General features: G+C 35.4%; 2 protein-coding genes across 4 annotated transcripts; one reads left to right on the plus strand and one right to left on the minus strand.

The window, feature by feature from the left end:
* The first annotated feature begins 317 nt into the window (after positions 1-317).
* Positions 318-14,165, plus strand: IntS8 (integrator complex subunit 8). 2 transcript variants are annotated; one of them, XM_022058305.2, is made up of 16 exons: positions 318-815; positions 1,737-1,947; positions 2,288-2,500; positions 2,673-2,907; positions 3,231-3,467; positions 3,767-4,012; positions 4,596-4,854; positions 5,147-5,280; positions 5,845-5,955; positions 6,437-6,599; positions 6,981-7,232; positions 7,877-8,135; positions 8,392-8,510; positions 9,189-9,343; positions 9,592-9,780; positions 9,956-14,165. In XM_022058305.2, the coding sequence occupies exons 1-16, from the start codon at positions 698-700 to the stop codon at positions 10,073-10,075; spliced, it is 3,021 nt and encodes a 1,006-aa protein (XP_021913997.2). In that variant the 5' UTR covers positions 318-697; the 3' UTR covers positions 10,076-14,165. The 2 variants fall into 2 exon arrangements, with proteins under 2 accessions (XP_021913997.2, XP_021913999.2); XM_022058307.2 differs by lacking the exon at positions 318-815 and adding an exon at positions 1,168-1,305.
* Fen1 (Flap structure-specific endonuclease 1) lies at positions 10,697-14,457 on the minus strand. 2 transcript variants are annotated; one of them, XM_022058324.2, is made up of 8 exons: positions 14,246-14,457; positions 14,062-14,164; positions 13,812-13,978; positions 13,297-13,406; positions 12,689-12,892; positions 12,341-12,559; positions 11,717-11,900; positions 10,697-11,023 (listed from the first exon to the last, which is right to left on the minus strand). In XM_022058324.2, exons 1-8 carry the CDS (start codon positions 14,325-14,327, stop codon positions 10,902-10,904), a joined length of 1,191 nt encoding a protein of 396 aa, XP_021914016.1. In that variant the 5' UTR covers positions 14,328-14,457; the 3' UTR covers positions 10,697-10,901. The 2 variants fall into 2 exon arrangements, with proteins under 2 accessions (XP_021914016.1, XP_021914017.1); XM_022058325.2 differs by having other exon boundaries at positions 11,712-11,900; positions 14,246-14,434.
* Between the last annotated feature and the right edge of the window lie 372 nt (positions 14,458-14,829).

Here is a 14,829-nt window from a genome sequence, read left to right on the forward strand (position 1 = left end):
TCAATTTCACTTGTTACAAAACAAATTAGAAGTATCTTAAGAAAAGTGGAGGAATACTGGCAGGTGAACTGAGGAGAAACCATTTATTTAACTCAAATGTAATTTTCTGTAAAATTATTATTACTGGGTAAAATTCTCCCACTCAGAGGCGCATCGGAGTGCCGTTGGCAGTGCCGAGAACCTGCTACAGGCCGCCGAACGAACTGCCTTACCTTAAACAGGCCTAATCAAACTTAGCCTACCCTAAGATGCAACATTATATTTGTAACCGGTGTGAAGGTTACATAGCTTTCATGAGGCTTCTGCAAGGCAATATACAATTTTTCGGTTCTAGATGCTGCCAATGTCACTCGCTGCTGCTTCGTGTATTGAAACCATATATTATCGAATTTAGGTGCCCTATGTATTCAACACAAAGAGCACTCCTAAACAGTGCATATTTTGCGATTTTTTTCACTACAACGTAATCTTTCTTTGAACGCGGAATGTCCAATATGAAGTACTCTTAAGGCTCATTTGAGGCATAAACATTACCATGTTGGTAATAGTGTAACGACCATTATGTTTTGAGGGGTTATGGCACGTATATAGTTATTAATTTATGGTTCAGTCCTTCACAGAGAAATTTACTTTTCATTTCATATTTACATTTTGATGGGTTGATGTTTACGTCAAGCTGTTGACCAGTGTTATAATAATGGATGTGGAATTATTAAGACCAGGGACAGCACGACCGTCTCATAATACTGTGCTATGGTTTGAGTTTTTGTTGGATCCCAGCTTGCTAGAAAATCATTTACAGAAAGAAACACCAGGTAATGTAACTCTTTCAGTTATCTGCGTCCAAGCAATGTTAGAGTTGATGTTCTATAATCAGCGGAATTTGTTGGATGACGCTGCTTTATATAAACGAAAGTATTCCAAAAGGAGAAAGTTTGGTTAAGAACTATGTTTTACTTTGAACAAACTGATAATGTCGTTAAGCCTGACTTTTTTCTTTTCTGGCTTCACCGATTTACCGTTTGCAAAAACGATAATGCAGTTGTAGTTCTCTATCCATTACACTGTAAGTTCATATTAGTACTACAGTTTTCTGCTATAAGCTATTAGGCATAGCGCAAAGCTATCTAGGATGCTAGTGGAAGAAGCAGTGACGAGGAGGAGGAGGAAGTTCGGTCTACAGTGCTAGGACTCAGATCTCATGTTTGACAGTTGCCAATGATAAGTTACCACAGTGTTGCCAGCATGTAAATGATTGACATAGTATCAGTCTAGTAGAACAAAGGGAAGGAGACATTAAAATGTGTATGTAACAGATTAATCAAACATGATACTATGTTCTATATCAGAGTAACTACAAGTTTTTTGATTTGCCCCATTGTGAGTAGTAGCACCACAGTCAACATTACTGTCATTAGCTGTGATATTTTTTCATGTCTTTTGACATGTAACATAATTTTCTTATGAAAAATTGTCTGCATGGATTATGTAGGAGTCCCAGAAATTTTGTGTTGTCCTATCTATTTCTTCATTCATCAGTGTCTCCATTTCTTCAAGCATACATGTTTTATTTTTCTTTGCTCCTTAATGTCTCACTTCAGTCCATACAAACTTAGCTGTTAGGTCTTGTCACTTTGAGAAATACAGTTTAGAACAGAATAGAATTTATTTGGAGGCTGTAGGATGAATCAGACATGGCTATGATCAAAGGTGTTATGAGTGATTTTTTTGTGCAGATCCATCACCCACAGATTTGATTGTCAAGTTCCTGTCCATTACCCCAGATACAAAGGAAGCAGAATCTAAACAAAGTGAGAATGAGTCACCAGAAAGTAACAAAAATGAGGTGCCTGGAAATAAAAGAGGTTATAAATTTTTAGCCTTGAAAATACTATCTCTGAAAGTTGCAGCTTTCTTGAAATGGGATCTAGGTATTTTAGAAAGAAGGTAAGGACATATCACCTTAAAATAACGTTGAATTTTTGGCAGTTTGTTTGTGGGTGTATATACTTCAATCCATACAGATGTCTGCTTCAGCTCTTGTTTCATGCTGAAAATTGTTTCTTCCACTCTCCATTATTCAGTGATTTCAACTTCCTCGAGGCAAGTTCTGAGGTTGTACCTTGAAATATCATTGGATATTGTAACAAAATCAGTAATTGCACATGGATTCTTGTCAAAAATTGGATTTATTCTATACACAGGGACAATTAATTGTTATTCTTGAGTTAATATTCTATCAATCTACAAACCACACTTGTATCTGAAATGTTCACTTGTGTTTAAGGTTACCCTTGCCAATGCAGTTGACACTTCTGCAGGATTTGTTATATCTGACACTCGAGAAAGATGCTGAAGTGGAGACGCACTTGCAACTGGATTTGAGTTCTTGCCCAGGCCACATTCTGTTTGCTGTAGCTCTTTATCATCGATGGGTTCTTCGAGCTGTTATGTCCAGTCGCTTTGCTACAAAGCAGGCTCGTCAACCATATATTCCTGTGTGAGCAATAGACATTCAATTCATTCAGGGGGTTGGGGAGAAAGGAGAGAGAAAACATAGTAGTACCTTCATACTATAGGAACCTGATTTATTTAAAAAAAAACAGTTAATCTTATTTTAGTCACTGGCACTGAGAACTTTGAATATTTTGATCTTATTTTTTAATCTTCAGACCAGGACTGCAAGATCCTACATATGTTCCTCCTAATGTAAGTGAAGATCTTGTAAGAGGTTTGGACAGTCAAGTGGCCAATAGCATTGAAGTCCTGAGTCGCATATTAGCCGGACCTGCAATTCCAACAGTCCCTATATTTGACACTTTTGTAATGCTGACAGAGGATAGCACTGATGCACGGCAGAATTGGGATAAGAGCGCTGAAGTATCTTCTACAGAATTTTTATGCCAGGTTGGTGAGTCTGTTATTAAACATGTGTAAAAATTACAGTACCCTAATTTCTTTCAGTAATGCATAAAATATGACTAATTGTAACATTTGGAAAAGTCTTTTGAAATCCTTGCAGATCTCTTAGTAGATGTTGCATCAATGTGGCAGCACTGCATAGTGGTGATGCACTAGTAATTAGAATGAAATGCTTAATACCAATGTTCTGCCTGGAACTTTTTCTTGGGGTACAAGCAACAACATGTAGGCATGTAGTTCTTTAATCATTATTACATTTTAAGATTAATTGTAATGTTTTAAATTTTAATAAAAATCTTCTGTTTAAGCTGCATTTTGACCTGGGGAGCTTCCATTTCTTTCGTGAAGAATATTCTGTATCAGGGGATCTATTTCGCAAGGCTGCAGAATTGCGACAGCTATTGGACATTGAATCCACTGTATATTGTACAGTATCGGTTGAGGATTTGAAAGGTTATTGTGAGGCTTGTGACATTACTTCACCAACTGTATCAACACACAACTTAACATATCAACTGCACCGAGCAATCAGGGATCAATACACAGTAAGTATATCAGTGCTATACTATATTCAGAATGTTTGGAGCAAAAGTAAACATACATTAAAGAAGGACAGGAAAGTGACATGAGTGATAAATAAATGAGAAATATACACAAAACTGTGGTTAGAAAATATGAAGGGAAGAGACCCTTGAAAGACCTGTGTGTAGGTGGGGGAGTATTGATATTGAATATATCTGAAGTAAATATGATGGTAGGGTGTGGATTGGAGTAAATTTAGCTTAGGGCATTTTAGACATTTTACAGCATAGTACATCAGTAGACATTTTGTTGTATGATTCAGGGTATAGTATCCATCCTCCAAACAGACAATGTGCATCGAGAAATCCCACAGATTTACCGGGATACTCTGGAGTTGGATATTCAAGGTGCAATGTCCAGTCGCAAATTCACTGTTGCTCGAGATCTGCTGCTTCAAGTTCAGACATTGAATGTTGTCCGAAGGGTGGTCACAGGCACACTGACCTGTGGTGATTACACTCACAAACTTCATCAGGGAGGCTCCAAGGCTGTTGATTTACTTGTCAGTGTGAGTACAGTTAATACTTTAAATAAAATCAATTATTGACGTAAATACGTCTATACGGAAGGGTCATTCGGCAAAAAAGTGTAACGAAGTTGTGTAAGATCCATATCAACAATATGTAAATATGGACCGACAACAATGGTCAGTTTTTATATGAACTCCTGCGTGAATTGTTATGTTACCTAAGAAACTAGTTTTTGCGTCATCTGTTTACTTGGCATTGTTACATTACTGCCGCTTTCGTTATTGCGGAAAGAGCTGAGCTGTGAATCACTTGTAGAAGTGTGTTGTAGACTAGATAATTTTGTGCTGGTAAAAACGTCTTAGAATATCACAAGTACTTATCTTATATAAGAATTATTACATTTCATTTCATTTCATTACATTACAGAGACGTATTTATGTCAGATTCTCCTCAACCGTAGTTCCACTGTCAACTTCTTTTTATTAGTATTGTTTTAATACATTGGTGGATATTAAAGGATGATTCAAGAATAATTTCTAAATTCATATATCTGTAGTTTGAGTCTCTGAAATTGGATATTTATAATCACTTATCATAGCATGCTATTCTTGAATTCTGTAGGCACTGAAACATATACTGCCACATTCTGATTTGGCAGAAAAGGAGCGTATAAAGTTGTTTGTGATGAGACTCATCGAATGCGGAGACATAGAAGGTCTACCTGAACGTCTTATATCATATGAGTTTCTAACAGATCTCTTTTCACCTACTGAGATGGAGGAGATACCCAGTAAAACTGCGGGAGTAGGGCATGAGGTTGTGGACATCCCAGAACTGCTATTGAAAACTGACTGGGACATGCCAGACTTTACACTATGCAGTAAGTTACTGGTTCAGTATGTCTAAGGTTTTATTTCATTGTGGAGGTATATTTTGAACAACAAAATTAACAGAATCTGTATTGTGATGGTGATGTGTGGATTTAGCAAAACTGAAGCAAATTGGAAATAGTAAGACATTCATTACTTATGTCTACATAAACTTTTCTGTTGTTAGAGGTAAAGAGCATTCACTGCTAAAGCAGGAAGAGAGAGGAAATGCATATCTGAGACAGCATGAGCAAAGAATATCCATCCACACAGTTCTTTAGACTTTTAAATATATATTTGCAGAGAATGTGAGGTTAGAAGTTGGAAGTCTGGAACAGCAGCTGTTACTGAGCTATGATGTAACAGAAATCAGGGGGCTTGTAGAAAAACTTGTTGCTGCTAATCCAGCAAAGCCCCAGTGGAGAATCAATAACAAGGTACATTATTTTTATTAGTAAGTTATGCCACAGGAAGAGCAGTAGTGGTGTTTTTTAAAGGTGGGTTTATTCTTGATGTGCACACAATGTCCTTTACAGTGGTTTATGTTGTTAAGGGGTTTGATTAGATTAAGTTGCCATTTTTGTTTCCTACACAGTAAGTAGTTAAATTCCAATCAAAACTAAATTAAAATGCTTACAGTACTAATGATGCAATACATGCTTGTGAGGTATTTACACTTTGTTATACAGTTTGTATAGACAAAAAATCAATTATTATTCAGAAGACATTATTTCCTTTTCCCCATACTTGTTAACTTCTGGTGTGACGTTGGATTCTGCACATTCCTCCAAAATACTGGAAGCTGCTTCTAGCAGTACACAGAATAACATCTCAGAAGATCTTTGTATGTAGGTTGCAATGAAACCTTAAAATTATACAATGAACTTCACAACCAAAAGTGTTCATGATATAAACAAATTAAGTGCATCCCACATTTGGTTATTTCCTTGTAATTATAGGGAACAGTATTAATGTATCAAGTAATATGATCTATGTTGCAGTGGGAATTGCCAATTCCTTTGCAGAGTATGGCAATGTCATTACCGAGAGGCTTTGTACAGGATTTTGCTTGTATCTTGTTGGCAAAGTCAAGAGAACTAACTACGATGAAGGTAGGTTAATCACATAATTTCATTGTCTCAGAAGCATATTAACTTCTTTAGTTGAGTCTTAATTTTGGATAAGATCACTATAAAATCAATATTCCTGCTTAATTTATTAAAGACACACTAATTTCTGCATGTACCTGGAATACTAGCTATTCTTCTGGTTACCATCAGAAACATAAAATGTGCTATGATTTTATTGAAATTTCATATTAGAAATTATGAAGAGAATTCAGGTCCACTCTGAAACATAATGTAAAATGGGATGTGGAACTCGAACAGTATTTCATTAAATATTCACTGAAAGGAACAAATGTGTTAGACAGATTTTGTCTATTTTGGATTAACATTTAAGGATTTAAGTTGAGTATTTCACTGTATGTGCATAAACTGATACCTACTATTTGTATGAAATTTCATTTAAGTTTTACTGTATGGCAACAACACTTCTTTAACATACCGATTCAGGTTATGTATTTTCATTCAGGACTTCAAGCTGGCTAGAGACTTGTTAAATGCTGTAGGAAAAGAAGCACGCAACAGTTCCATAAATTCTGGAGTGCTGTACAAGCTGATTCGTCTGTTATCGTGGGAGACTCTTCTCATACAGATTATTGAGTTCCTAACAGAGTGGCCAAACCACAAGCTAAGTAAGTGTATTATGATGTTTTATAATCACTTATTTTTAAATTGCTGATTAATCACTTCACTTGTAGTGTCTGAAGGCCCTATGCATGCAAAATACATCTTTTTTTTCATATGCATGCAAAATACATCTTTTTTTTCATATGCATTAAAATTAAATTAAAAATTCTGTTCACCATAATTTTGATGTCACACAGTTATTTTCCTGAATTACACAAATAGTTTTAAATTTGTTGTAAGTTATGAGTGTTTTTTTCAGATGCAACATTTTTTCAGTTTATTTTTATGTAAACAGTATAAAAACACCACTGTGATCAGTACTGTCAGATAATGCTATTTTTTAAAAATATAATCAATGTAAATTATCTTGGTGTAAATTATTGCAGATACCAGTACTCTTGTGTCTGATTGCAAGCAGTGCTTGGCAGCTCTTCAGTCAGGTGATAATGTCATCCCTCGCCTTGAAGTCATGGAGCATTGTGCTATTTGCCTCTTGAATTTGGGTGAATGGGAATACTTGATTGGCCTGGAGAAACGTTGGAACTACTTTGAAATTGCCGCTGCTATTGCATGTGCATGTCTGGACATAGCAAAATATAAAGGGAACAAGAAAGTATCCAGAGATGCCTGGGATATTGGTAGGAAAACAGATTATATCATTTTTATTAACCTCTAGAACTGGGGTCAGAAACTACTGATGCAACTTTTTATTGTTAAATACTTCCAGTTATAAATTTACAGTCTGGCACAGCATTTAGGCTTTGGTTTTACAGTTGCGTCAAAGTTGATAATCTGCTGTCACAGTATGGTGACGGTAGTGAATACGGTCATTGTATTCACTTGTGTCACAGAACTTTTGAAGCTACCACACTTCATATTCAGAAAAAATTTGTATGTGTAATGCTAAAAGTTGGAGGCAGTTTTCTAATTTGGAAATATTAAAATAAAACCATTTCTGTGACTTCTACAGTCTTCGGGTATGAACATTTATATTTCTTACCATTGTTAACACTGCTTTTTGTCTTAACCACCAGGTAGAACTATAGCAATCCAAAAATGTCAAGATTCTTTAAATTCAGAGGTCATTGTAATAAATGATGGCAGTTCATGTGATTAATTTTATCACAGATTTAATTGGTCTTGAAATTGTGAATGTTAGTATGAGTGTGGCTGACTGTACATTAGTTGTTTTGTCATTTTGGAATTTATCAAAATTATACACATAAACAGTAATTCTCTTCAGGTTTTTATGTCTTAAGATGTCATTTCTCTTTCTTCACAGTACTACCCATATTTGGTCCCAATCCTCAGCAGAAGCGGACTTCATCAGGAACAACAACATTAGTTCATCGTGACTCTCCAAACAACAGTTCAACTCATACTCGATCTACACTGTCACACTTTCTAGCAAGACTACGAGACAGTACAGCACTCGCTGTTGTCATTTCCCTGTTAGCTCGCCTTCAGAATGTGCTAAGAGATGAACCAAGTTTGGAGTTGAGTGTGGATTATGTTGGATTGTGGCCAGCAGTTGTCAGCAAGTAAGAGTCACACTATTGTCACAATGACAGGTTCTTTAAAGAGTGGTGTTATATTCAAAATTGAATCCACAGGTGGGTGTTGATATTTCTTTTCCCCCTGTTCTATCCATATTTCATTATACAAATGGTTTAATAGTACAAGTTGAGAGGACAGAAGAGTTTTCATTTTGACAAGAAATCAGATAATAAATAAAAACTGTTATCTAAGATTTCTGTATCGATATTGGTTTTGTTATTTCAGTTTTTTGTGTTGCAGTGCGAATTCTTATTCCCTGAGATCAGTTGGCGAGACACTTTCACAGTTGTTACTACAAGCACTGCAGTTTCATGCAACAAATGTAGCCTGGCTGAAGGTTATGGGTGATCTTAATTTTGGTATGCATACATTTTGTAATACAAGTACTATCAGATACTGTAAGAAGTTTAGTAATTATGTTACAAAGATAATAGTAATATTATTGCATCATAATAATAATAGTCTCAATATTGACCATGTAGTACAGTTCATACAACTGCTGTTTTTCTATCATTTTTACATGTCTTTATCTATTTGTTGTTATCTCCTTTTCTGAAGGTTCCCCTATCAGAGTTGTAGTTTCTGTTTTCTCCCAGCATGTACCACATACCTAATGAGCTGGGGTCTTCATTGAATTACTAAAAGTAATAGATTAATCATGCAGTTCATTATGTTTTCTCCATTTTGTAATTAGCTTGTCTTAAGTCCATATAGGTATATCAGCGAAAGGTATCTTATCCATATATGTATGTATTGTTTCTTCTTCTTCTTGTAGCGTTATAACCCTATGTGGGTCTTAGCTTGTTCGACGAGTTTTTTCCATTCTGTCCTATCATTCACAATTATGTATTGTTTCAGAAACATTTGTAAAAGTTCACAAATAGCTTTGTAATATTTTTAGTTCTTTTTATTATTAAACAGATACATGATCACATTTTCCACTGAATGCATTTATCAATACATATGTATGGGCACACAATTTATGTATCAGTTGCACCACATTATTTTGGCCTAAAAGTGAAAACTTTGCTGTTCAGTACAAGGACATCACGCTGTGTCACTGAGGTATTACCTGGAAGCAGCTATTGTGGTTAGTGACTTCTTCAGTCAGCCAGTACCTAGAGCTGCAATAGATGACCATGTATATAAAAGGATGATAAAGTGCTGTTCCCATCTGCAGTGTCACACACAGGTAACCTGACAGTTGAATTCTTTATTTCTGAATCTTTCATTATAAGATAGAGAGTATCTGAATTTAGTATTGCTACCGTTTTTACTATTTAAAAAATCAGTTCCATAATATTACTAAAAAAGTCACATCAGGCAGTCAGTAATATCATCACCTTGATGATGGAGGCAACATCCTAGAAGACGGTCGTCTTCATACTTGCTGCCACGAGAATCTGAAATCTCATCTGTTCATATTGTTATTTCGTACAGGCTGCTGTTCTGTGTCAGTTCTTGGAAGAGGTGGATTATACTACGGCTTTCAAAAGCCTAGGTGATATCAAGAGTACATGTAGTGATGCAATGGATTCGTATTACTCGTGCATTTGGGACACGACCATTCTGGAATATCTCGTTTATTTACATACCAAGAGAGGTGAACACCATCGCAAACAACAAGCTGTAAGTAACATATTTTAACCCCATAATATGTGGGAGAAAAAGCAGATTTTGTGAAATGGTAATTTACTGTGGTTACTGGTACTTGATTGCTGAATGGAATGTGATTTTCCATCCTTAACACAAAAAGAAACATTTGTGTGCATCTTAGATATTAGCATGCCATTTTTTTTTCCAGATCAAAGTGATTGGTTTGCTGGAATTAAATGCTAATAACAATGAAGAAATACAAAGAGAAGCTGCTAATATCCGGAAGTCACGTTTCTTGCGGGCTATGGCTAGACAGTATGTATGCTAAATTTAAGTACAATTTGTGCAGAGAAAATTGTGACATTGTTTAATATTAAACTGGTTCTCATAACTTTACAGTGTTTCAGTAAATATTTAACCATCACATTGGAACATGATCTGTGACCTTGTATTTTGTTTAAGATTCTTTGAATTGTACTGTTACATTTGTCATGCAAGTGCACATCAAGTGTAACGTACATTAAGCTAAAAGAATAATGAGCATATTTGTTACACAGTAACATAGAAAATTAATTGATGGATTGCTTACTGTGAAGTATATCACACAAATCCATTTTGAAAACTGGCAAATTATATACGAGAATTCCTGATATTTTCTTCATGTATGAAGTTTTGTTTTATATTTTATTCTCAATTTAGTGAATGACACTCTGGTCTGATTTGTGAATAATGAATTGTAAAGAATGTGGAAGAAGTGGTCATAGCCTGATTTAAGGTACTATCTCACATTTGCCTGGAGGGGCTAAGGAAAATCACTAAAAATTTCAAGTCAGGTTAGCCAATCTCCATCTGTGATTTGAACCTGGGACCTCCAGAAGCAGGAGTCTTAACATTGTTCATTATGAATTATTGTGATGGACAAAAACTCCATTTAGTACAAATGGCCATGCAAGTTTCAAAGAAAGCTTTATTATACTCCTATTTAGTACTGAGATTCAGTGGTAACAGTAAAAATACAGACAATGGGTTTGTATGTACAATACAACAGCATGAGTAATATTGTGGACTGCATTTTAGCATGAATGTGGCAAAACCTTGGTATATCTAATGTACATTTTAATGCAAGTAATGGCGTATAATAGTATAAAGTTAAATTACAAAATATGCAATATTGTTAAAATAAGTATACTTATAAAAATGTTGATACTCATTTTGGTTTTCGAAATTTTCCACCTCCAGCCTTTGCTTTCTTCTTTGCTCCAGTTTTTTCCTCTGCCTGAAAAGAAAATTGCTTTACTTCCATCCCTTTCTGAATGATTCAGTGTGAAAAGATGAAGATTTATCTGGTTCAACCATATCTCAGCCATGCTAAGCTTTCAAATAGAGCCATATGATATTCTTTCATAACTGTGACTACCCAGTGCCATAGAAAATTACTATTTGAAGACCTGTCATCAGTTGACTAAATGCAGAAGAATAAATATTTCTATAATGATATTTTCACATTTTGTATCTTATCCCCAGAAATAATGACAAGCTGCCTTGAGCATCCTCAGAAAATTACTTTTCTTGTGAGAAAATTCCATGTGTTCACGGAAGCTTAAAAATTTCACCGCTGCACCATGTTCAGCTAAACAAATCCACTTCTTTCACACTTTATTCTTCAGCTTTGTTTTAATATTAGTATCCTCTCATCTATATGATCTAAAGGGAATTCTTCCTTTTGAGGTTAGTTCCATAAAATAAGAAAATGTAACATTTGTCATAGGGTGTTTAAAAATAGGATACCTAAAAATATTTAACAGGCTGAACTAGTGTTGAGACATGTTTTATACAGATGGAATTATTAGCAACATCCTTTAATTTAAATTACTATTATCTAAGTGTATATTTATATTGATAAATTTAGTTGCTATGGTATCTCCTTTTCTATGGAAGTATAAAGTTTCAGTTGATATCAGTACCTTACGTTTATTAGATATGTTACTGGGGCAGGGAAGAACTTTAAAAAAGGAATCAAGTCGTCCCTGAGTTGCTCCAGTTCGAGCTTTGGCCAGCTTTTTAGCTCCACTTCTGACTCTGTCTTCATTGAATGCTTTGTCTCCACACAAATATTTAACAAGGCCCTCCTCATCTGGCTCTGTCCACTTTATCTAAAATACAAAACAGTAATTAGTCTTTACATATACCATGATTCACAGCAAATAGTTTGGGTATTGTGAACAGAAGTATAACAAGGATTGTTGTTACAATAGCTGTTGCATTCTCATACTGTAGTTTTCTTTTTAGTTAGGTAATATTTACAGGATATTAGGGTTGTGTGCAGAATGGATATCTGTACACTACTTTACCATATATAAATGCCAAAGTATGACTTTAGGAACATTGTTATTGAATTATGAATTAATGAGAATTATATTAATGGGGAGGGGGGTCACAAAATACAAATTACGATGGATGGGATTTCTATTGAGTAGTGAACTGCTGTGTTTGGAACATACATATTTATGCCATCAGAAGTACTTCTTTCACTTTGTAACATCTTCCTTTACAGTCACTATTTATACAGCACTTAAAGTCCTGTAAAACTGACCTCAATTTTTTCTGGATCAGTAACCTGTGGTTCCAGGAACAGTTGTCGAGCCTCGGTGTACATCCAGTCTTCAGCAACAGAATATTTATTTTTGTCTATATTCTTGAGAACAGTTTCCAAATTTCTGTGCTGTTTTATAAGATCTATAGCTCTCTTAGGTCCAATACCTTTAATGCTGTCGCAATAGTCGCAGCCCAACAAAATGCATAGGTCAATAAACTGTAAAGAATAAATTAAATTAAATTTGCATCATTCTTACACTGTGTAACACAGCCCAAAATGAATATATAAAGATTGGATTGTCAGTAAGATTTGTGGGTTCTGATGAAGCATAACATAAAATCCCACCTCATTGTGCGAGAGCTCCAAATTTTCAAGTATTTTAGTCAGGTGAAACTCCTGAATAGGCATCTTACGTGCCTCACTAAATGTCATATGACGCAGTAAAACACTTGACCCAAAAGTGAGAGCATCCATATCTTCTGTTGCTGTAGCATATACCTTGCCTGACTTTACCATAGCGGCACACTGTGCCTCTGCTTCACAAGGTGCCTGCACAGAAATTTGTAAATCATCTTCACTAACACATAAATATTAAAAATGAGCAAAGATAGATCAGTTAGTTTCCTCTGGCATAAAGGTAACCAGAACATCAAGCTGGCCACTCAACTCCAAGTTAGTGCTTAAGTAAAAAATTTGTGGAGGTTTACCTCCACTCTCCATACATATTAGGCAACTTATTTCAGTATTATTAAATGTTCAAAAGTAGAACTGGCAGTGTAATCAGACTGTTTCTAATCTGCTACTGTAACAAGGAAGTCCTTAATGTCTGTTTGGAAACTTTTCTAATGATATTCTCAGTACCAATTGTTTTACTTTACCTTGTTACATTCACCACCATGAAAACCTCAAATCCTACATTTACTGACTGATCACACTTTTCATTATAGACTGACCTCAATGTAAGGAATTCCCATCAGGGAGAGCAACTGTTTACATTCATTGGCATGCTGTTTTGTCACTTTAACCAAACGTCGACTGAATTTATCAACTTGTTCTGCGTCACCTGATAGAAGAAGAAACAGTAAAGCAGTAGTTATCATTTTGTGTTGATGCAGTAAGCATAAGAAAACATTTCAGTGATAGGTTACATAGATTGATACGTTGTACTTTTCTGTAGAAGATCCATTTACTGACCTGAAACAATTTACATTGCAAACTTTAAATGGGAGTAGAACACTGGAAAAGGGACTGGCTGAGATTCAGGGACAAGGACAGGGCTTCAACAGGTGGGCAAGGGGGGAGGCAGACTCCATATTAGAGGTAGTTGGTAGAGAACAGCAAGAAAATGTAAACACACTATAGACTCTCCTTTTCCCATACAAACAGTAAAATACAACAATAAACTTGGTAATAAATCTGGTCCAATTCTAAATTTATGTTGAGAAGCACATAAAGTAAATGCTCTTACCTGCTTCTTCTGCCTTCACTAGAGCTTTCTGTGCTTCTTCTCTCCTCTCTGCTCGTTTGGAAAGTTCGCCAGATTTCATCTCTGGTGGTTTACCATCAAACACATATACAGGCTTAATACCATTCTCCACCAGACGTATGGTGCGATAAAATGTGCCCATCAAATGACTGCAAACCAAAGCAATAATACATCTTAAAGCTTGCTACAAAGTGTTATGATAATTTTTGTTTTATAGGTTATGTTAACTCACCTTGTAGTTTCCCCATCGACAGATGTTAGCTGCGCCCCTTCGCTTCTGACAGCAATAAGGAATTGATATAAACTCATTGATGCGTCAATTGCTATTTTTCGACCTATGTAACAAATAGAAAGAATGATTATCTACAGAAAATAAGAGTGCAGAAAGTGAAACAATACTACTATTTTGTACATACCAAAATAATGTTTAATCTCACTCTCTTTTATTGCCGTCGGTGCGATATCTGCTATCAATTTTGATAGCCCTAAAATACCCATTGCTACTGATTAACTAAAAAGTTGTTTATGGTACACCGACTCAATGTATGTCACGTTCCCGCGGTGTCGTGCTTGCCGATGCTAGCGGTACAGTCAACAGGGTTTTCAGAAAATCCCTAGGACAATTTTATTAGTATTCATTTTTATGATTTCGTTCTCTGAAAATTACATTACACAAACTTTCTTAGAACAGTATTTTGCTGCTTCAGAATGATTATATCTTTTTAACCTACTAAAGTATATATGAATTTATCATATGTAAGAAAATGAAGTTGGCTATCCTACGCCCGCCATGAACATAAATAGCTGTACCAAACTGTTGGTGAATTCAGACAGGAATGTAATTTATCAGCGTTATGGACTAATTTATTGTAATAAATTATATTAGCAGAATCTCGAGGAGGTGCATTTAATTGAAACTCCAGAGAGAAGGTTGGTATTGTCAGTAGTGACATCGTCTGTCACAACAGTTCCCGAGTCAGTGATTGCCCGTACCAATAGG

Source organism: Zootermopsis nevadensis, unplaced genomic scaffold (genome assembly GCF_977971745.1).
Source record: "Zootermopsis nevadensis isolate Lab colony 2312 unplaced genomic scaffold, Znev_1.0 Znev_ptg000004l, whole genome shotgun sequence".
Classification (NCBI taxonomy): domain Eukaryota; kingdom Metazoa; phylum Arthropoda; class Insecta; order Blattodea; family Termopsidae; genus Zootermopsis; species Zootermopsis nevadensis.

Excerpts from the sequence above, each read along its gene's own strand:
- IntS8 (XM_022058305.2), top strand. The coding sequence starts at position 698 with ATGGATGTGGAATTATTAAGACCAGGGACAGCACGACCGTCTCATAAT. Across the intron at positions 3,468-3,766 it reads CAATCAGGGATCAATACACA|GGTATAGTATCCATCCTCCA; the intron begins GTAAGTATATCA and ends TGTATGATTCAG. Across the intron at positions 8,511-9,188 it reads TATGGGTGATCTTAATTTTG|TACAAGGACATCACGCTGTG; the intron begins GTATGCATACAT and ends TTTGCTGTTCAG.
- Fen1 (XM_022058324.2), bottom strand. The coding sequence starts at position 14,327 with ATGGGTATTTTAGGGCTATCAAAATTGATAGCAGATATCGCACCGACG. Across the intron at positions 13,979-14,061 it reads GTCGATGGGGAAACTACAAG|TCATTTGATGGGCACATTTT; the intron begins GTGAGTTAACAT and ends TTTGGTTTGCAG. Across the intron at positions 13,407-13,811 it reads AGTGAAGGCAGAAGAAGCAG|GTGACGCAGAACAAGTTGAT; the intron begins GTAAGAGCATTT and ends TTCTTCTATCAG.